This window comes from Onychostruthus taczanowskii, unplaced genomic scaffold (genome assembly GCF_017590055.1).
Source record: "Onychostruthus taczanowskii isolate IOZ18803 unplaced genomic scaffold, ASM1759005v1 scaffold74, whole genome shotgun sequence".
In the NCBI taxonomy this organism is placed as follows: Eukaryota; Metazoa; Chordata; class Aves; order Passeriformes; family Passeridae; genus Onychostruthus; species Onychostruthus taczanowskii.
This window is the reverse complement of record NW_024505229.1, coordinates 3,340,427-3,361,597: the sequence shown is the minus strand read 5'-3', so window position 1 is coordinate 3,361,597 and position 21,171 is coordinate 3,340,427. Positions and strand designations below refer to the sequence as shown.

The following is a 21,171-nucleotide window of genomic DNA, read 5'->3' as shown; positions in this document are numbered from 1 at the left end:
CACCCTCTGGGCCAAAAACCTGACCAGTTTTTGGGTGAAGGTGTATGAAAAGTGATCATAGCCAAGACCACAGCTCTAACTACAGGAAAACACTCTTTCATATGGATATGGGAAAGACACAATACTGTGGTATAGTTGTGCTGCTATAGTCCAAGGTGAGAAGAAACTTCAAGGTGATTTTGCCCAGAAATAGGCCAGAGCATGAGGTCAACATTCAGACAGGGATTGTGTGCATTGGTTGTGGAAATGGTCATGGAAGATGATTTTTGTGCATGTCTTTCTGAAAGTTGTATAAATATTCCTTATAAAGTACACAGCACCACAGTTAAAGCATGGACCAGCCTGGTACTGACTGAGGAATCTCCTGAACAGACAGGAACAGTCAGATCTAAACAATGACCTTGAACGTGACAGAGCTGAGGCTGTGAGGAATAGCAGCACTGTGAAGGAGAGTCATGTTTCATAATTCCACTGGGGACTACTTGAAAGTAAGCTGTACAAACCAGCAGGAAGAAACCCCTAAATCAGGCATTTGTTGGAATAATGCTGAAACCTGGTGTGTTTTGCCATATTGCATCTCTTGCTGCTGTATGTGTCCTGGTTAATCAAGCCTCCCCTTCTCTCTAAATTGAGTTACTGTCCACCAAGCTGTATTAATCAGTCTGTGTGAGATCTACACTGGGTCACTAAATAATTAGTGTGGAATGGCTCAGGGTGTATTTTGGATTTGGGCTGTGAGTTCTGTACCAAAATGTTGCTTTTGGAGCTTTCCTGCCCCTCCTCAGCAGAAACATTACTGTGGAGAGATGTGAGAGAGGTTTGTTTGGGACTGGATGAGAGGGGAAGCCAAACACTGCAATTTAGAGCTGTGTAGCTCCACCTTGGTGATTAAACTGTGCTTTGTCAGCCCTGGAGCTGGGATTGGGACACTCCAGTGCACCACCAGCTCGTTCGCCCAGTTTCGCTTACACTGTTTTGAAACTCCAGAAACTGAGTCTGGTGTGAAAGGATCACCCTGTGTGCAGGGTCTATAAATACGCCTCTGAAGCGTCTGGATTACCTTGTTGTAGAGCAGAGTTGGGCTCCAGGTACCCCTGTACCTGGAGGTACACTGCAGCAGATGCAGGCTGGGAAGATCAAGGCCCTGCCCCAGCCCTCTGGAGCAGCGGGGTGCCTGTCACTGCCTTCTCGTGTGTCTGGACTTCATTTCCTTACCTTGAAAGGGGAATGCAGAGATATTACCAGGCAGAATTGGACCTCTCCAAACCCCTTTTCCCCCCTCCTGCAGTCAGTGGATGATTAGTCTCCTCATTCCTTGTGAAGAGGTATCGAGAAACCTGATATCACTGTGACTTTCTCAGAGCAGGAAAATCTGGCAGCCCCACCTCCTGCTTTCCCTGGTTACACAGTGATGCTGCTTTGCCCCTGAAAAGTGAAGATGCTGGATGGCAGGAAGAATTACTGGAGCTGCTATTCCAAGTCCCTTCCCCAGCTCTGTGCCAGTTAAATTACTCAGGTGCCAAGCAGGGTGCAAAAAGGAACAAGATTTCAGAGCAACACAGAGTGGGAAAAGAGTCTTAAAATATTTTAATATAGATACTATTCTGCATTTCACAGAACAGTTTGAATTGGAAGAGACCTTAAAGCTCATCTCACTCCATTCCACTGCCATGTGTAGGGACATCTTGCACTATCCCAGGTTGCTCCAAGCCCCTTCCAACCGGAACTTGGTAGGAAATGTTTGATATTAAGCAGATGTGAAGCTGAAGCAGGACAGATGCTGCTGATGCAATGGCAGGACAGACACCTGCTCTAAGTGACCCTGCCTTGACAGGGGAGTTGGACTGGGTCATCTCCAGAGGTGCCTTCCAACCCCAACCATTCTGTGATTCTCTGTGGTTGTGTGAGCTGTTTGAGGCATTTTTCAAACAAACATCCCACGGGCCTATTGCAGTGGGACGTGGGGGACACACGCTCACCTTCACAGGGAGCCATCTCGCCACTTCCACTGAGCTTGGGCAGCAACAGAGCTTGGCAGAGAGAGGGGAGTTTGGGAGAGGTACGTGCTCTCCACACCCTCTGTCCTTTCATCCGAGGTGCTCTCCCTCGTCCTTGATTCCAGACGCTCCCTTGAACCAGTGGACATTACACAAGCTCTGTGCCGCCCTTCCACAGCTCAAACAGGCTTATGAGCAAACAAAAATCTTGTTGTGCTGTCCAAGTGTGTCCTCCCTTTCATGGCACAAGCTGCTCCATGGCCTTTAAATCATCTCCCTTTGTTGCAGCCACACACAACTTCTGGAATTTAGCCTCTGCAAAGTGCTGAGAGCTCACCTCCAGCATCCCACTCACAGGTCACCAGGCCTCAGAAGCTTGGGAGGGATTTTCTCTTCTCTCCATTTTTTTTCCTTTTTTTTCCTGCCCAAATCCCAAAACCAATCCCAAACCCAATTTGGCAGCCCAAATCCCAAGCTGAAAGTGAATCGCTGCTGCTGGCTGCCCTCCAGCATTCCTCTTGGAGCGAGTCAGGATCTGGAATGTCAGAATGTCAGAAGGCAGCGGGAGGGACGGGAGAAGCCTGTGCGTGGGTAAGGGCGCCGGAGGGGGGAGGAGGAGGAGGTGGAGGAGGAGAATGGAACAAAACTCAACTTCAGCTGGACTGCCCCTTTCCAAACCAGCGTTTGTTCCTGATTAATGCTTTTGTGTTTCACTTAAAACGTGCAGCTCCATGCAGCAGGGGCAGAGCTTGCGGCCGCGCTCCGGAGTAAATCAGGGTTTGCTTTTCCTTTCCTTTTTTTAGCTTTTTTTGGCAAAAGCTTCGTGTCTAGATATACCCAGCCAGTTTTCAGCTCTCTCCTTGAGCCGGGAGTTTCTGCCTCCTGCACTTCTGGGGAGAGGTTGATCCCTCTGGGCCTGTGGCACGCTCTGGACGAGGGGAAATGTCCTTTTGCGGAGAAGTCGGGACGGGGCCCAGGCAGTGAGGCTGGCACAGAGCAGCACCCGGCACTGGAGCACAGCGAGTCCTTGACACCTTCTCTGCTTCTGCTCGGACAAGAAACCTTGTGGAGCCTCAGGTCTTCCTGCAGCAGATTAATGCCTAAAATTATACACCCTAAACAGGAGGGTTTAATTACCAGAGCTGTGAATAGTTTAATTAGTTTGTTCTGACCTTGGAAGAAGGACCTGCCCAGCACCGTAGAGCGACAGGAGAGCAAGACTGGTGTTGCTTCTCACAGCCAGCCCGCGAGGCCATGTCGTCCCTGTTCACCAGGAGTAAGGAATATACTCGCAGCAGGAAGGCTCAGTCAGACTCTCCCCCGTCCTCTCCTTCCCCGATCGCAAAGACGCTCAGAGTAAGCAGCTTTTTCCTTTCTGTATTACCCTGCTCAGCACATGCTCTGAGCAGAGCCCAGTGGTGGCGGTTTGTTGTCTTACCCTTGGAGACCTGTGCCTGTGGTTTCCTTTGGAAAGAGGATGGTTTAAATGAAACTTGGGATGGTGCCTCTGCAGCAACAGGTTTTAACCAGCTGCCAGAGTCCCTGCACTGGGATTAGCTGTGTTAGTGGTGTAGGGAATTGCTGGGATGGTAGTTTCCACCTGTCCTGGAACATGGCTCTCCTGGTAGGCTGTTGCTGGATGAAAACCTTCCTGGTAAAAACGAGGCAGAACCTGACCAGCTTGTTAAACTGCACTTTTTTCATAAACACTTTGATATCGCTGGTGAAACAAGGTTTGTGTTCAGCTTTCACCCCTGGGGCTGAGCTGGCCTGTGCTGCAGTTTAATAATTTCAACACCACAAAAAAATTGAATAAGACCACCTGTAGCAGGAGGCAAGTCAAGGTACTCCCTATACTCCCCAAACCAGAGCTGGTATCCTCCTCTCCCAAGGTGTTGGAAAGTTGGGAATGCTTCCCAGCAGTACTGCTGATAGCTCCAGAGTCATGGGAGAAGCTGTCACAAACCCTCTGGGTCCATATCATTGTACAGGCAGCCTCTTCACCATCAAGAAATATTATCATGCTGGAGTCAAAGCCTGGAGGAATTAGTTTTTAACAGCCGGGCTAATTTTAGATGGGAGCATTAAATTAATTCCAGCACTGGTATTTGCTCAAATCAGATATGCATTGCCTGCTCTGTTGGAAGGGACAGATCTTAGTCTGGAAAAAGTATTGCCCAAAATATTTGAGTTTTAATCCACTGCTGTGGCATTAATGGAAGCAATTCCTGACCTAGAGAACTTCAGCCTTGAGGCTTCTGTGGCTGCTGGTTGCCCTGGGCTGTTAACTGTAATCAGGAGCAGATGGTTTCATCCTTCTGCAGCTGGAGTGTCTTTGGGATGGTTCAGATAATCTAAAACCATCCCCCGTGGGCTTGGATGGGCTTCCCTCATCAGTTCAAGCACTGTGCTTACCACTCGTCCCTAAAGGGTGCTCTGTTGATCACCAGCCTGGTAACAGGTGGGGAACCATCCCAGTGTGCTGGAAACGGTTTCATTTCTTTCAAACCCCAAGTTTTTAAGGTCAGACATGTTCAGACTGACTCATTCCTCCCTCTTATGCATCTGGGCATACAAGTGAGTGACAAACATCTCACAAGAGCCCTGAGCTGTGCCTGGAGCAGACTGACAGGAGGGGCTGGTTTCTCTGTCCAGAGCCATGGGGGGACTGCAGTACTCCTGAGGGTCCGTGGGTGTTGGAGAAAGTGCTGGGAACTCTCAGGTGGGAACTCCCAGGTGGGTAGAGGTGGTGCTCGTTTCTCCATCACCGCAGTGAGATTTGCAGGCTCCTGGGGAGCTCTGAGTATTGGAGAAGTGGGTGGGAGTTCTCAGGTGGGAATGAGAGGGTCTGGAGAAGAGTGAGGTTTTTGTTAGTGAGGTTTTGATGAAAACCAGCACATGAGCATGGAGATCCTTGCAGTGGTAAGGCAGTGCCAGCTGTGACTCCACAGCATCTGTAGGGAAAACCAGGTGGGGAATACAGCAGCATCGACTCAGTCAGTGTAGGAAAAAGCCCTGGTGCTATCTGGGTTATGGAAATAGCCCATGCCTTGAAGGCTGATTAGGGAAGCATTGTCTTCGGGCTAAAATAAGGATCTGAGTTAACTCTTTCTCCAAGACAATGTAATTTTGCCATGAGCAAGAGAAGGGAGTTTGGTTTACTCTGGGTTTGTTCCATGTGTTTATTCATCCTCACCCACTCCCCCATGCCCACAGTAACAGGCCTGTGCCATGAGGAGCCACCACCCTTCATAAACCGGGTAGGAATGTGATATCTTGGAGTCTCTTATCTTTCCATCCAGTCCATTGACACCAGCAGAGCTGTGGGCTCTAAACACTCCCAGCTGAGCAGGGGTGTGAGCACACACGAGCAGGCAGGAGCCTCACACATGGTGCACACAGGGAGAAAACTCTTGGAGAGCCAGGCAAAGCAAAGGAGGTTTGACTCGTCACGGTATCAGTGCCAAAAGCTACATTACGTGTCATTTGCCAAGCAGTTTCCTGTGGCGTTCCCTCTGCACTTGCACTGCTGCTTGGAATGCTCCTCCTTAGGAGTTAGGGTAATATTGCCTGGGGTTTTTCCTCCTTTGACAGATGGGAAGTCCCCAGATGCACAGCTAAGGAAGGGGGCACTTGGCAGTGAACTCGTGCAATCCATAAGAAAGGGAATATCCCTGCACAGGAGATTCTTGTGACAGTGGGATGGGGTCCCTGTGCCCGGTCAGCACTGTCCCATAGCCCTGGGACTGCCACAAGCTAAAATACACAAATCCTTTTAAATCCCCCAGGGTAAATGTTGCTTTAATGAGGATGTTCCTCAAAAGAGGAAACTCAAACCCCTTGGAAATCAATTCAGATGGTCCCGTTATTTGGCACAAGTGTTTGGCAGTGGGTGCCTTGTCATCGTGTTTTGCACCATAGTGATTTAGCTTGAGGTTTCTCCTCCTGAAAAAAATAGTATTCACTTCCAAGAATGTAATAGGCATCCAGTGGCATGAAACCTGTTGTGTGCATTTAAGCAAATAAATGACAGGACTAGAAGAGTGAGAGTGAAGTCAAGGAGTGATTTTTTTTTTTAATTCCTATTACTGCTGGGCTGGTCATTTTTTTCATAGGGAAGGAGTACCATGTACTTTGTGTTTAGGCTTATCCACCTGTTTGTTGTGATACTTTGTAACCTTTGTGCTTCTCTATGGGCTATTGGTTAGGAGGGAAAACAAAATTTAAGGAGAATGCATACTTCTAACTTTATGCAGAGATTCCAATTGCAGCTTTTTATTTGTTTTGCACCTGTTTGTCAAACCTTCCCCTTTTTATAAACTGCTCCTTCTTGATTTATTAGCTGATATGTTTTGCTGTCAGAAAGACCATCAAAATTTAAAATTGTCATCGGTGTATGTGCTGTTTCAGTAGTGGCTGCATCTGTGTGGCTGCCATCACTTAGATTCCCAGAATGGTTTGGGTTGGAAGAAATCTTAAAGCCCATGTTGTCCCATGGGCAGGGACAACTTCTACTAGCCCAGATAGGCCTTGTCCAGCCTGGCCTTGGACACTTCCAGCGATCCAGGGGCAGCTACAGCTGTTCTGGGCAACCTGTGCCAGGGCCTGCTCACCCTCACAGCCAAAAATTCCTTCCCAATATCCCATCTAACCCTGCCCTCTGGCAGTGGGAAGCCATTCCCTCCTTGTCCTGTCACTCCAGGCACTTGTCCAAAGTCCCTCTCCAGATCTGTTGGAGCCCCTTTAGGCTCTGGAAAGGGCTCTAGGACTCCCTGGATCCTTCTCCAGGCTGGACATCCCAGCTCTCCCAGCCTGGCTCCAGAGCAGAGGGGGGCTCCAGCCCTCAGAGCAGCTCTGTGTTCTCCTCTGGGCTCGCTCCAGCAGCTCCACATCCTTCCTGAGCTGGAAGCCCAGGGCTGGGGCAGCTCTGCAGGTGGGGTCTCAGCTGAGCAGGGCACAGGGGCAGAATCCCCCCCTGCCCTGCTGCCCACACTGGGGATCAGCCCAGCACAGGGGGGTTCTGGGCTGCCAGAGCACGGGGCTGGGGCACGCTGAGCTTCTCATCCACCAACACCCCCATGTCCTCCTCCCCAGGGCTGCTCTCTGTCCCTTCTCTGCTTGGCCCAGTTGTGCAGTAGCTGCTTGATGGTTGATACTCACTCCTCAAGAGATTCTGCATAATTCTCCTTGTCCTGTCCATGCTCACAGTTTCACTGCAAGGCTCTTCTCTCTGATGTTAGACTGCTCCCTTGTTAAGCCACCTTCAGAATACATAACCTGAGCTTTCCAGCTGAATTTTATCAGGAAGAGCTCAGCAATAAAGCTCTAAGTGTACGCAGTGGTCTGCACTGATTTATTTTATTCTGCCTTTCATTGGAGCCTCTGAAGGAGCCGTGCTGGGTGAAATATGGGATGTAGGAGCATCACCTTTTATGGGCTGTATGTTTGCAGCAAGTCACTTGATAGTAATACTTGAGTATAAAAAGCAGCCGTTCCCAAATCTCCGCCTGTTAACGAGCCCCCACACGAGCCTGAGCCCGTGGTGCTCTGAGCAGGGCTCTGAGCACTGATTGCCATGGCAGCAAATGCACCAAGGCTGGCTACGGTCTGTGCACATGTACGGCGGGAAGGCAAAGCGAATCTTGCAGCAAAAAGAAAAGCTAATGCACAAAAATGTGAGTGGCTGAGCTTCATCAGCCATCAGCATGCAAATCATACTGACAGGGTTGGTGTTAATGTTTAAGTGGTCACAGAATCACAGAATCCCAGAATTATTTGGTTGGAAGGGACCTTAAAGCTCATCTCATCACACCCTTGCCATGGGCAGGGACACCTTCCACTAGACCAGGTTGCTCCAAGCCACGTCCAGCCTGTCCTTGGACACTTCCAGGGATGGAGAAGGAAGAATATCTTCCTGATATCTGATGTACATCTTTCCTCTCTTACTTTGAAATTGTCCCCTCACTTGCCCATGTAAAAAGTCAATGTCCCAGAGTGCTGGGAGGTCATTAGAAATGCCTGATAGGATTACAGCCTTCCTTGAGTTTGGAATATAAATGTGTTGGTCAGTTTTTGCTCTGTGGTGTTTTTGCAACAGGTTCCATCCGTTTCAGATATTCCTGGTCACAGGTTTATTCTCACATGGGGTTTTCTGCTATGAATCATTTAGCTTGCTGTGCTGCCACTGCCAGTGTATTAGAGAACAGAAAGTGTTACGGAAATATTTTTCCAGAAACCTTTACATTCCTGGGTTTCCATTTAGTGGTTTGGACCCGTTGGGTTGTGATAAAAGTGATGCCGCATAAATTGAAACAGGATCAAATAAGTTGTCTCATGACAGTTTCTGTCTAATTTCTGGATTGCTGGCTAGTTACGCACTGTTTGTGGAAATTATTCCCTTCTCCCCCAGCAGCCAACAAAAAATGTGGGATACTGAAACTTGAACTTTCAGACAATTAACCTTTGTCTGGGTTCTCCAGCACCCTGCTTTGTTCTGTCTCTGGTTATTCCTCAAGCAGCGTGTTTCCCAGATGGGTATCGGGATGAAATCCTTCTGCATTGTTTGTCCTTGGGGTTTTTTTTTTTTGAGTTCTTCTCTGTAAATGTCCATATCTGGAAGCATACCAGGAACTTGTGGTAATTCCCAGGGCACCACCCATGAGATGTTCCCTGCTGTGACTCAGTGGCCAGACGATGCTCCTGCATGTGCATGAATAAACAAGATGGGTCGGGGCATGTGCTGTGACCTGTAGGCTGAAGAGCTTCTGTCCCTGAGGCTGAAGTTCCTTCAGCTCTCCTCCCTCCCTCCCGAGCAGCAGAACTGATCCAAGCCAAAGCTGGAGCAGGGAGTCTGTTAACTAAAGGCTCTGAGTGGTCATGGATGATTTGGAAAGAACCTGATCTAACACTTCAGCCTCATTTAAAGCTCCCGTTTGACCCTCAGCTGCCTGGTCAGAGGTGTTGCCTTTGCAAAAGCTGGTTAAGCAGTTGGAGAGCAATCCCTCAAGATAGCTCAGCCTGGAAACCATGGCTCATTGCAGGAGGTCACAAGGTCAGGGGCAGCTTGAGGTTCCACCGGAGCTGGGAATCAGTTGAGACTTTAAAAGGGATGAAGGGAGGAGTAGGAATACAATGCCCTTAATTTGGGTCAGTTAATGGTACAGCCACAAAACCAGGGACAGAGAGAGGGGGAAGTGCTGCAGGATGGGAATGAGCAGCCACAGGAGTGATGAGGAGAGTGGGTGGAACTTCTGTGAGCAGCAAACCACTTCATCCTGCTGAGCTGGAAACCAGTGTCTGCTTCGCTGCAGGAGCCCACTAGAGTTGTGTTTTTCATGAAATGAACACAAACCCATCAAAAATAGGGCTGGAAGAGAGACAGAGCCCATTTCATCCATTTCCCTGTGTACTGGCTGCTCTACTTGTGCTATTCATGGGAGGTGGTGCATAGAATCATATAATCATGGAATCATTAAGGTTGGAAAAGCATTGTAAGATCACTGAGTCCAAACATTGACCCAGCACTGCTGGGTGGGCATCATTCTCTTCTCCCAGGTGAAAAGCAAAGGACAAGAGGAAATGGCCTCAAGTTGTGCCGAGGGAGGTTCAGGTTGGATATTGAGGAAAACTTCTTCCATGAAAAGGTGCTCAGGCACTGGCTCAGGCTGCCCTGGGCAGAGATGGAGTCACCATCCCAGGAACTGTTCAAAAAACATGTGTATGTGGCACCTGGAATATCACACCTGGGGACATGAGTTAGTGGTGAACATGGCAGTGTGGGGTAGCATTTGGGCTTGATGGTCTTAGAGGGCTTTTCCAGTCTTCAGAGTTCTGTGATTCCATGATTCCAGTCTCACTGCCACGTGCTGCCTGTGCCCACAGTGCTGTTGTGGGAATGTGGCTGCTGGCTCAGGAGCTGTTCACTGGATTTTGGAGTGAACTTCACACTGAAAAGTTGCCGGTTGGTTCTTGGCAGCTCTCACCCTCACTGCTGGTTCAAGAGGTATTTAAGTCCCTAATGAAACATCTGAGAACATCCTGCCAGAGTTTTTGCAGGGCAGGGAAGGGGTTCCTGCAGACCTGTGGCATTCTCATCTGGAAGAAATTAGGAGTAGAAATCTTTTCCTCTCATGTCACTTGGCTGCTTGGTTTTTATTTCCACACGTCTGGAGAGTTTTGTCTAAGATCACGTCGCTTTGTGAAATTAAATTTTTCACCAATAAAATTTGATCCCTTAGAAAAAAAGGGAAAAAGGGCAATGAACCCTGGGTTTCAGAATTATGGCCTTTCCTAAATTAAAATACTATCCAGCCTGATGTTTTACATGGTGAGTTTTATCCCCAAGAGACATTGGGAATAAACTGCAGCTGCTGGAAAGCCCATGGTCCATGAGAGAGTTTTGGAGCACAGAGCCACAGGCTGGCCATGGCACACATGACACAGACCAGCATCCGACTGCAGTTTGTTTGGGATGGCAGGAGATGTGGCCATCAGTCCCTCACAGCCCTGGATGTTTGTTTCTGATTAAATACATGCTGTTTGTACTGAAAATTATGGGATCTGCTGCAGCCAGCTGCCAAAGCCACTATTCCATCTTGGAGAAGCTTTTAATGTTATGCTTCAGTAATAGCAGTTTTTCTTAAGCAAAGTTTATTGATTTATAGTTTGAGAAAACATATTTTGCATCAGGCTTTGGGGAGTTGGAGGTTACATGGAGGTGGTTTGGCTGCATTGGATTATTAATCATTTCCACGGGATTTTGGAATCCTTGCATTTGCACGATTGCAGGCTGGAGCTGGAAGCAGCACATCCATCACGCCAGTGGAGCTAACAGGATGCTGCACAAACCACAGCTATCAGGTCAGAGGAGCAGCTTACTGAGGGAGGCAATGACCTCAAAATAACTCTCAAAAGTAGAGTTCAGCCAGACCTTCGAATTATTCTGCGCCCACTGAAAAACTAAACTTGATCCCAGCCATTCCTGACTGGAATGACAAATGCAGCTGGAGGGGAGCACCGACCTGACTTGTACCCACTGGGGATGGTCTGAGGTGTCCCAGGCAGCCTCCTCCTGGCTTCTCTTCCTTCCAGCTCAGCTCTGGCTGCACTGGCTCCTGGGGGATCCCTGCCCTCAGCCGTGTCCTGCTCTGCCTTGGCATGGACTCACCTCAAGTCCAGGGGACACTTTCGGGCACTGCAATGTACGAAGGATCTGAAGTTATTGGAGAGTGTCCAAAAGAGGGACACAGAAATAGGGAAGGGTCTGGAGGGGCCACACGAGGAGCTGCTGAGGGCGCTTGGTCTGTTCACCCTGGGGTTGAGGTCAGACCCCACTGGGGCTGCAGCTCCTCATGAGGGGCAGCTCCGACCTCTGCTCTGTGTGACAGGGACAGGACCTGAGGGAGCAGCTGGAGCTGGGCCAGGGGAGGCTCAGGCTGGAGATCAGGGAAAGGTGCTGGGCACTGCCCCGAGGCTGCCAGAGCTCCAGGAGTGTTTGGACAGCACTGCCAGGGATGCCAGGATGGGATTGTTGGGGTGTCTGTGCAGGTCCACGAGGTGGGCTCGATCCTCATGGAGCCCTTCCAGCTCAGGATTCGATGCTCCTAAGAGCACAGTCTGAACCAATCCATTGTCCTTTGGAACACACATCAGCCTGGCCCAACACTGGAGCTCGTGTAGGAGCAGCTGAGCTACGTAACTGCAGGAACATAGTGACTTTGCTTATAAAAGGGAAAGAACCCCAAAACCAGCTGGCTTTATTTTACATTTAATTTCTAAAATAAACACAGCACATCAAGAGGATATTTGCCAGCACAAGAATAAAATTTGAGGGGTTTCTAAAACTTCTCCAGTTGCTTACAGGAGGACAGAGCTAGAGCTGTGCCCCTGGGTCTCATTACATGGTGGTTAATTAATCGTAGGCATTGGTCAGGATTTCTGAGACAAAACACACCAGAATAAATTCCTTGACAACTCTCTTAAAATAGTGTACTCTGTCCTGACATTGGCCAGTTGGAGATAAAGAAGCATAAAATGTTCCCAAAGCATCTATTTTTTTCTCTTTTCTTCCTTGTTTGTTTTTTTTTTTCTCTTTTTTCTTGAAAAAATGTAAATAGCAGGGAATTGTGCCTTCACTGGCTCCAACCTCAGCCACAGAATGCAACTGGAAGCAATTAGGGCAGTTTCTGCCTTGGCGAAAGCAACAGCCAATCCCCCTTTTGTCACTGCAGTTCAGGGCTGTATTTTATTGAAACCTTCCATGAGGAATTTGGTTTAAATTATTCATCACTGAGCTCGCAACAGCTGCAAAATTTTCTGGTTTTGAGGGAAGGCTCCTGCCCTCCACAGTCCAAGTACATTTTTAAAATCAGGCCTGGATGGTATTCCTGGCAAAAGGCATCATCCCAGCACTCTGGGTAGGTGGAGCCACAGTTGGTACCCAGCTGTGTCTTTTCCCTGAGAGTGAGCACCCTGAGAATCTCTGAAAGTGCCCAAGGCCAGGTTGGGCAGGGCTTGGAGCTACCTGGGATAGTGCAAAGTGTCCCTGCCCATGGCAAGGGGTGGAACTGGATGAGCGTTAAGGTCCCTTCCAACCCAAACCGTCCTTTGATTCCATGATTCTGTGGTGTTCTTTGCCCTTTTCCTTGGGTCCCATCTCAGATCCTGATGATTTTCCAGCCCACCTGAGTTGGATGATCTCTGAGCTGGCAAAATGGGCTGAACCCCTTCAGTGTCCTCCACCACTTCAGCACTACCTGGATGTACTGCCCGCCGTGAGATGAATGGGAGGGAAGGTGATGAGATCTCTCTGGTGAGAGCTCTAAGACCTGAGGATTACCAGAAGCTTGTGAGCATGTCTGCAAGTGCTCTGTGCTTTTTAGTTTTCCTGCAGAAGTCACCCCCTTGGGTGTCTGGGCAGCAGCAGCAGCAGGGCTCAGCTCGGCTGCTGTGCTGAATTCTGAACCAGGGCAGCCGCCTCCAGCCCCCCGTGTTCCCCCCACCCCAACCCCTGCAGCGCTCTGACCCTGTTTAGATTATGGAAGGATAATTTCACCACTCGATGCTTCCCTGGCTCTTGATGTTTTTAGTTGAATTTTGATCCCAAGGGAAATAAATTAATCTGGGCAAAACTGCAGTGCTGCTCCAAATTTGCCAGGGAAAGGAAGAAGCTTCCAGTGCATTTGTTGATAATGACTGGAGTCATAATTTCTCAGCATCCTCTCACAAACCCTAACAATTCCCTTCAGGAAAGTCAGGAAGGAAAAGACCCTTCTTGCACCAGCTCAGTCAAGTGCACGTGTGATGCCTCAGCTCTTCATTCCCTCTGTTCACTCCCAACTTCTCTTCCCAGCAATGAAGGAAGAAGAGTTTTGTCCTTCACCTTCTCACTCTCACCTTGGAATTTCCAGCTCTGGGATGGTGTCTCTGAACAAACGACCTCCTTCCTCACTGCCATGGGCAGCACAGGGAGCCAGCCAGTGCTGGAATTCCAGTGATATTTGGTGGCTGTTGGACAGGACAGGGCAGTGCAGGCAGGGCCAGTGGGGGCTGCTCTGTTGGAGCAGGTGCAGCTGGAAGCACATGGAGAGGGTTCCAAAGATGCCATGGTCAAACACTGGGCAGAAGTGAGCAGGAAAGGAGCTGTTTTCTGCTGAAACTGTCTCCAGTGTGACATCCCAGTGGCCTCTGAAGATGTTTGTCTCTCTTTGAACAAATGGCAGGGATGTCTCAGTTAAGCACCTCCTCCAGTGTTCCATAGAATCATAGAATCACAGAGTCACAGGTTGGAAAAGCCCTCTAAGATCACTGAGTGAACACTGCCATGTTCACTGCTAGCCCATGTCCCACTTGCCACATCCACATGTTTTTTAAAGACTTCCAGGGATGTTGACCCCACCACTGCCCTGGGCAGCTCTGCCAGGGCCTGACCAGCCCTTCACAGAAGAAATTTTCCCTGTTATCCAACCTGACCCTCCCCTTGAGGCTGTTTCCTCTCCTCCTCTCCCTGTTCCCTGGGAGCAGAGCCCGACCCCCCCTGGCTGTCCCCTCCTGTCAGGAGTTGTGCAGACCCAGAAGGTCCCCCCAAGCCTCCTTTTCTCCAGGCTGAGCCCCTTTCCAGCTCCCTCAGCCACTCCTGGTGCTCCAGACCCTTCCCCAGCTTCATCGTTCTTCTCTCAGAAGGCTTTTTCTACCTTAATGGTGCTGTCATTCCATGATTCCAGGTTACTGCAGGGTGGCTCTGCTCAATGCTGACAGCAGCAGGAATGCTTCTCCTCTCATCTGGCACTTTGCTTTTCTTTAAACTCATACAGACAGTCACAGTCTGAACCAATCCATTGCTGTATCCATCACAGGAAAGTCATAAATACAGTAAACCTCAGGGGTTTCCCCCCTTTTTGCTGTGTATGCTTAAGGTGATTCCTTTCTTACCCCAACCTTCCTTTGTGGAAGCATGCCCCTGCTCCCCCTGCATATGGAAATTCTCATTTCTTAGATGGAAAAAGGACAGAAGTGGTTTTTCCTCTTGCTGCAAGTGCCCTGGCTGGCTCGGGGACCTGCCTGGGTTCATTGCCTGGATTCCGTGTCACCTTGCCCAGCCACGTGGTGTTTCCCAGCACTGTTCAAATCCATTAGCAGGTGCATTTGCTGAAGTAAATTCAGGCTTGCTAAGGAGTGGATTAGTTGCCCAGCCATTTGTCATCATATCAAAAGTCATCACTGAAGGGGATTAGCATAAAGTGCGCAAATAACTTTCGACAAGAGCCTTGTTCATCACTGTAATTCCCTTCTCTTCCTTCTCCCTTCAGGCGAGGTTGGGTCATTGGGCCAGGATTCAAAAGGAGATGTCAGGTTGCCGAGGGGTTTAGGAAACAAATGTTGAAAGCTCAGCCAACAAAGAGAGAGACCAGCATGTGTGTGGCTGAAGTTGGGAAATCCTTTGTAGAATCCTAGAATCCCAGACTGGTTTGCATGGGAAGGGACCATCAAAGGTCGTCCAGTCCCACCCTCTGCTATGGGCAGGGTCACCTTCCACTAGCCCAGGTTGCTCCAAGCCCTGTCCAGCCTGGCCTTGGACACTTCCAGCAATCCAGGGGCAGCTGTGCCCAGTTTCTCTGAGCAAACTGTGCCAGGACCTCACCACCCTCACAGGGAAGGATTTCTTCCTGCTGTCACAAGTAACCCTGCCCTCTGCCAGTGATAAGCCATTCTCCCTTGTTCCATCACTCCAGATCCTTGTCCAAAGTCACTCTCCAGCTCTCCTGAAGCCCCTTCAATCACAGGAGGGACTCTAATGTCTCCCTAGGGCCTTCTTTTCTCCAGGTGAACACCCCCAGCTCTCCCAGCGTGGCTCCAGAGCAGAGGGGCTCTAGGCCTTGGAGCATCTCCGTGACTTCCTCTGGGCTTGCTCTAGCAGCTCCACATCCTTCCTGAGCTGGAAGCCCAGGGCTGGGGCAGCTCTGCAGGTGGGGTCTCAGCTGAGCAGGGCACAGGGGCAGAATCTCCCCCTCCCCTGCATGAGCCCAGGATGTGGTTGGATTTATGGTCTCTTTCTAACAGCCATCTGCTGGAGGCCATCTGTACAGAAACTGTCCCAACTTGCTACCTTCAGGTTCCATACAGAGCATGGCCTGAGCCAGGTCTTTTGACAAGAGGGCTGTGTCCCTGTCACAACATCAGGCAGCTGCCAGGCATTGAGTGGCATGAGATGCTTCCTGGACAGCATCCAACATGGCTTGTGGAGGGGCAGTAGGGCTTAGCTGTTGTGGAAATGCATCTGTTATCTTCTCTGGGAGGTTTGTCACCTGTAACATGAAAAGAAGAAAGAGATTTTATTAGAGCAAATAAAATAGTACCAGGCTGGACCCACTGCTGTGGCTCAGGGCCTCCTGGAGCTTTGGTTGTGGTGTCTACAGGGGCTATGTCTTGGTTTGAAAAGCCAGGTGTCTGCTAAGGAAGGCAGGAGCCTCCTGTGAAATGGAAAATATAAAGCCCCTCCCTCTGAATTGTTATAATTTTGAAACTAAGAGGCTCTCAGGCAAAGATATGGGAGCAGGAATAACAGTTCTTTAATAGGAAAATTAAAACACAAATGCAATAGTACAAAAAAAACTCCACTGACAGAGTCAGAATATGACCTGACCCGCTGTGGGTCAGGGTGGTGGCACAGTCCCATCCCATGGGGGCTCAGCCCTCCTGCAGTGCCAGCTGTGCTTCTGCTGGAGCAGGGATCCTGCACAAGGCTGCAGTTTTCCTCTGAAGCTCCAGGGCTGCTGGAGATGACCTGCTCTCCCTCTGGGAATGCAGGGCAGAAGAAAGCTGCTCCTCTGGGAATGCAGTGGGCAAAGGCTGCTGTGCTGTTCCAGGCTCAGATTGTATCCAGGTAGGAATGCTTGGCTCCTCCCCTGGGCAGAGCATCTCCCAATGGGATGATGGAATTTGATCAGCCCTGCAGTGACCCTCAGTGGCCATGAGCAGCAGAGATCTCCTGGAGGGAGGATTGGTTATGGAAGGGATAAAGAAAATTGCCCAATGAACAGAAGAGAACTGCCCCAGCTCTGACAGATGGGGATAGAATACACACCCCTAGCTGCATCTTGCAACCTAAGACAGGCTGGCACTAGACCTGCCCAAGAGCCTGGCTGAGGATGGCCCTGTGAGCACAGCTGGAGGGAGAATGTGCTAATTCATAGCAGGGTTTGTTTGTCCTTTTGATCTCTGCAGGTAGCAGCTTTGTCTGAGCTGTGGTCCATCCTCGAGGCTCCACGTGCAGGGTCCAGGCCGTTCATTTTCTGACACAGCACAGCGTGTCAGAGGCTGTGCTGCATTGCAGACTCCCTAGGCACCTTCCTGTCCTCAATCAGGATGCCAAATGAGGGTCACATTAGGCTGGGATGAATTAAAAAACTCAGCAGCCAGGTGCAGGTAATGGATTGCCATGTCCTGGCAAGCAGCAGGCAGGGCTGAGCACGGGGCAGGATGCTCTGGGACTGCCCCCTGCTCCTGTGGCTTGGAGTGGAGGGCTGGCTGGGTCACTTGTCCACTGTCCTCCGTGTAGTGGGTGACTTCATCCCACCCTCCATGGAGTGTACTCCCAGATCCCTGCCCAGGATCAGAGGCACTGTCTGGGTGCCAGGTGAGAGCGGGTGGTCTGAAGTCTTCAAGCACCAGGGTGCCAGAGAAGCAGCAAATCTGCCTCCCAGTAAGGCCTTAGCACTGGATTTACTGGTGTAGCTGACAGCACAAGCAGTGCAAGATGTCTGGGCACAAAAAGCCTGACCTCTCCTCTGCTCTGTGATGTCCTTTGTGTTGACTCTTTTAAAAAGAGCCGAGGGAATTGGCTGGATGGAAGTGCCTGTGGGAGGTTTGTGCTCACTCAGAACAATGATGCTACTGATAAACCAGCAGAGGAATGCTGGGCTCAACTTCCAGTTCAAGGGACCATAAAGAGTTGGAATGCACCTGGAATTTGAGTAAATGTCTGTCAGACAGAAACCTCATGGAGGAGGTGACTGTCAGTGTGGCATGTCCTGCAGGATAGTGATGCTGTCACCACTGGATTTATGCAACTGTAGGGAGGAACTGTTCAATACAGAAAATTTCATTGAAATGGTTGTTCACCACATCAAGCCTTTGTAGGATGTTCATAGAATCACGGAATTATTAAGTTGGAGAAGCCCTCTAAGATCATTGAGCCCAAACTTTCCCCCAGTGTTGCCATGTTCACCATTAAACCATGTCCCCAGGTGTTACATCTGTACATTTTTTGAATATTTCCAGGGAGTGTGACCACCACTGCCCTGGGCAACCTGTGCCAGGGCCTGACCACCCTTTCAAGGAGGAAATTTTCCCTGATATGCACCTAGCCTGAACCTCCCCTGACATAACTTGAGGCCTTTCTTTGTGTCCTATTCCTTGTTCCCTGGGCCCAGAGCCAGGTCCTCCCTTGTACATCTGAGCCCCTTCCCCAGCTCCATTCACCTCTCTGGACATTCCAGCCCCCAATGTCCAAAGGCAGCCAAGGACAGCACAGCAGAGGTTTGGGTGTTGATGGGGAAGGAAGAACCCAACAGAGGCTCCAAACACCCTGGTGTAAGGGTCTTCTCCCTCCCTCCTGCAGCTGCTGTTGTGTCTCTGTCTGCCACCGTGAAGCTTTTCTCCATGGGGAGCTGCTTGCCCATGGAGAGAAGAGTGTTTGTGATTTTCTCAAGTTCAGCACAAACACTGGGAGATCCCTGTGTCTGTTAATCCCCTCACCCACATCACACAGCACAGTGATCGTAGTCAGGAAGAATAACTTCACTGGAAAAGGGAAACAATAGATTAGTTTGGATTCAAGGAAGGCATTTCAGTTCTGGAAATGAGCATTTGAACAGCAAGGTTCAGGATTTCTTAGGTGAGTGAAATAAGTGCTTCAGAGGAGCTGAAGCAGTTGAAGATTCAGGCAAAGATTGGAGATTCCCTATTTGAGCCTGGAAATTTCTGTGTAGCCTGGCATGAGCTGGTGCTGGTATCTGAGGTGGGAAATTGCTGCTACCTGGAAGCTCTGCAGTTTTTGTATTGAATTATTAATTCTCATTATTAATTACCTTTTGCTTTCTTTCTTTTTTTTTTTTCCCTTCAGCATGAAAGACTTTCCAGGTAAGAATTTTTTTTTTTCTGTGTAATATTTATTGGCAGCATGTTTTTGTATGCCTTTGGGGATTCCCTGTGCTTCAGATCCAGTCTGGTACTGGCTATTTGGTCCTTTCCTGAGCTTAGCTGGGCACCTGTTTGCTTCTATTCTTCACTCCCCAAATTACTTACCTCAGTGCCTTCTTAGAAATGGAGCTGGTTCCCACCATGGAGATGAGAGGTTTGTGGGAAGTCAGTGCCCATGGGAGGCTGGGCTGGTACCCTGGGATTTTTTCCAGTTGTTGTGGTGGTGGTGGCTGCCAGGCTCTGGGCAGCGATCCCCAGGGCCAAGTGGAGGGTGCTCCCATAGACCCCAGAGCCCTGGCTCAGCTGGGTCTGCCACACCCTCCAGTCCCATCCAGCTGGGCTCTCTGCTGGCTGCTCCAAGTTACCGCAGCTCCACAGTGCTGGATCTTGCTCCTGTTCCAGGTTGGAAGCAGCTACGAACCCCACCCCGAGTGACTCGTCCTACAGCGACCGCGCCTCCGGCCGCTCCAGTGCCTACAGCCGCAGGGAGAACCGGCTCGCCGCCCTCAGCAGCCGCGCAGAGGAGGAGAGCAACAGGGACTACAAGAAAGTAGGGGTTTTAAACTGATTCTTGTCGTTGCACACACTGCAGAACCTGCCTGTTGCTGCAGAAACCGGCCCCAAGAATCAGTGGGAAGAAAGAGAAGATGTTGATGTTCATTTTCTCTGTTTCAAAGAATCCAATGGTTTGGGTTGGAAGGGACCTTAAAGCTCATCCCATTCCACCCCTGTCACGGGCAGGGACACTTTGCACTATCCCAGGTTGCTCCAAGTCCTGTCCAGTCTGGACCTGGACATTTCCAGGGATGAGGCAGCCACAGCTTCTCTGGGCAACCTGTGCTAGGGTTTGACCACCCTGTGAGTGAGGCATTACCTAAATTAAAACTGTCCCCTCTTGGCTGTGTTTAAACTCCCTACAAAATTCAACAGCTTAATGAGTTATGAAAACATAAGTAAAGCATCCAATTTGGTTTTGTTTTCCCTTCTCATCTGCTGATGTGTGAGAGCAAAGTGAACCCCTCAGCTCAGTGCTGAGGGCACATGTCTGCTCAGAGCAGCATGGAAGGATGGGGTTAATTAACCAGGAGCAACCTGGTTAATCGATATCTTGTTTTGCATTTCAGTTATACGAGAGTGCCCTGTCTGAAAATCAAAAGCTGAAGTCAAAGCTGCAAGAAGCCCAGCTTGAGCTGGCTGATATCAAAGCAAAGTTGGAAAAAGCAGCCCAGGTAAGGGAAAATCCAGGACCTGACTGGAGAAACTGAGAACTGGCCATGACAAACCAAACTTGTTCCTGAATGGGAAAGGGAGGGAAGCTCCTGAAAGGATGTTCCTGGGAGGGAAGGTGCCATAGAGGAAACAGAAATAAGAAAGTAATTTTGTAAATCAAGATATTGCATCCCAAGCAAGAGCATCTGTAGGCTGCCTTGGCCTTTGTGCAGCACTCTGTGAGTGCTCTCAGATTTAATCACTTTCTATTTTTAATTTCCATAGCAGAAACAGGAGAAAACTTCTGACCGGTCCAGCATGCTGGAGATGGAGAAGAGGGTACGTGTCTCTGCTTTCTTCTGAGTCACAGCCTGTGCCTCGTGTTGCTGTGCAGGGCAGTCATGTCTAGAAGGGAAGTGTTAATTAAAAGATAAGTTGTATTTTTGCCTTGAGGAGCAGTGCACAATGATAATTGTGTTCTGACCTTTGCAGGGCCTGAGACTCTGCTGCTCTCTTTGCACATCAGCTTCATTCTGATTCCTCTCTTTGGTTCTAAGCAGCTGAGGACCAACGGACTGTATCACATTGAGAGACTGTTGGTCCATTATGCTTTAAAACATTATTGATCCTTACAAATAAAGACTGGTTTGGGGTGGTGGGGGAACAAGGCAAAATCCTGGAAGGGCTGCTCTCAATCCCTTCTTTCCCCAGCCTGGGTTGATACCAAGGATTGCCTCAACCCAGGGACAGGACCTTGAACTTTGCCTTGTTGAAGTCAGGGCAACATCCTGTATAACTTCTGTTGAATTAGGATCACAACAGCCACAAATTCTATGGGTTAGAAAGTAAAAACATGTCCAGCTGTTTTCAGTGAAGATGTATTAACTGTTTCCAGGATGGCTCATGCATTTTGCATTGATGAATCCCTGGATGAACCATGCTGTGGGCAAAAAGTGACCCAGAACTCATGATCCACAGCACACTCAGAAGCTGCCTTTTCCTCACTCTCCTGGCCTCATGGCTCTTTGCATAGGGCAAAGGAGCAGGGCAGAGAGTGTAAATCTTGTTCTTGATGCATATTTTCCACTTCCCCCTTCTCAGAGCATGTCCCTGGAGTAGTTTGAGCCCCTTCATGTTGGGAAAGTCACTGAAGGAGTCCACTTCTCCCCACCTTGGCACAGGTGTAGCTGAGGCCACTCACACAGCACAGTCTAATCCTCACTTTCTGAAATGCACTGAAAGCAGTCAGCTTTGCAGCCCTGGATTA

General features: G+C 49.5%; 1 protein-coding gene across 8 annotated transcripts in view; it reads left to right on the top strand.

Moving 5' to 3' along the window:
- Positions 1 to 21,171, top strand: part of PPP1R12B (protein phosphatase 1 regulatory subunit 12B) — a 134,087-nt gene that overhangs the window by 99,680 nt on the left and 13,236 nt on the right. For 6 of the 8 annotated variants that reach the window (XM_041422571.1, XM_041422570.1, XM_041422566.1 and 3 more), the window contains 4 exons: positions 18,619 to 18,635; positions 19,098 to 19,245; positions 19,820 to 19,924; positions 20,190 to 20,243. In XM_041422571.1, the coding sequence (XP_041278505.1) occupies positions 18,619 to 18,635; positions 19,098 to 19,245; positions 19,820 to 19,924; positions 20,190 to 20,243 (324 nt within the window). Of the gene's footprint in view, positions 1 to 2,678; positions 3,354 to 18,618; positions 18,636 to 19,091; positions 19,246 to 19,819; positions 19,925 to 20,189; positions 20,244 to 21,171 lie in introns of those variants that run through there. The other 2 variants (XM_041422572.1, XM_041422565.1) reach the window with 2 other exon arrangements.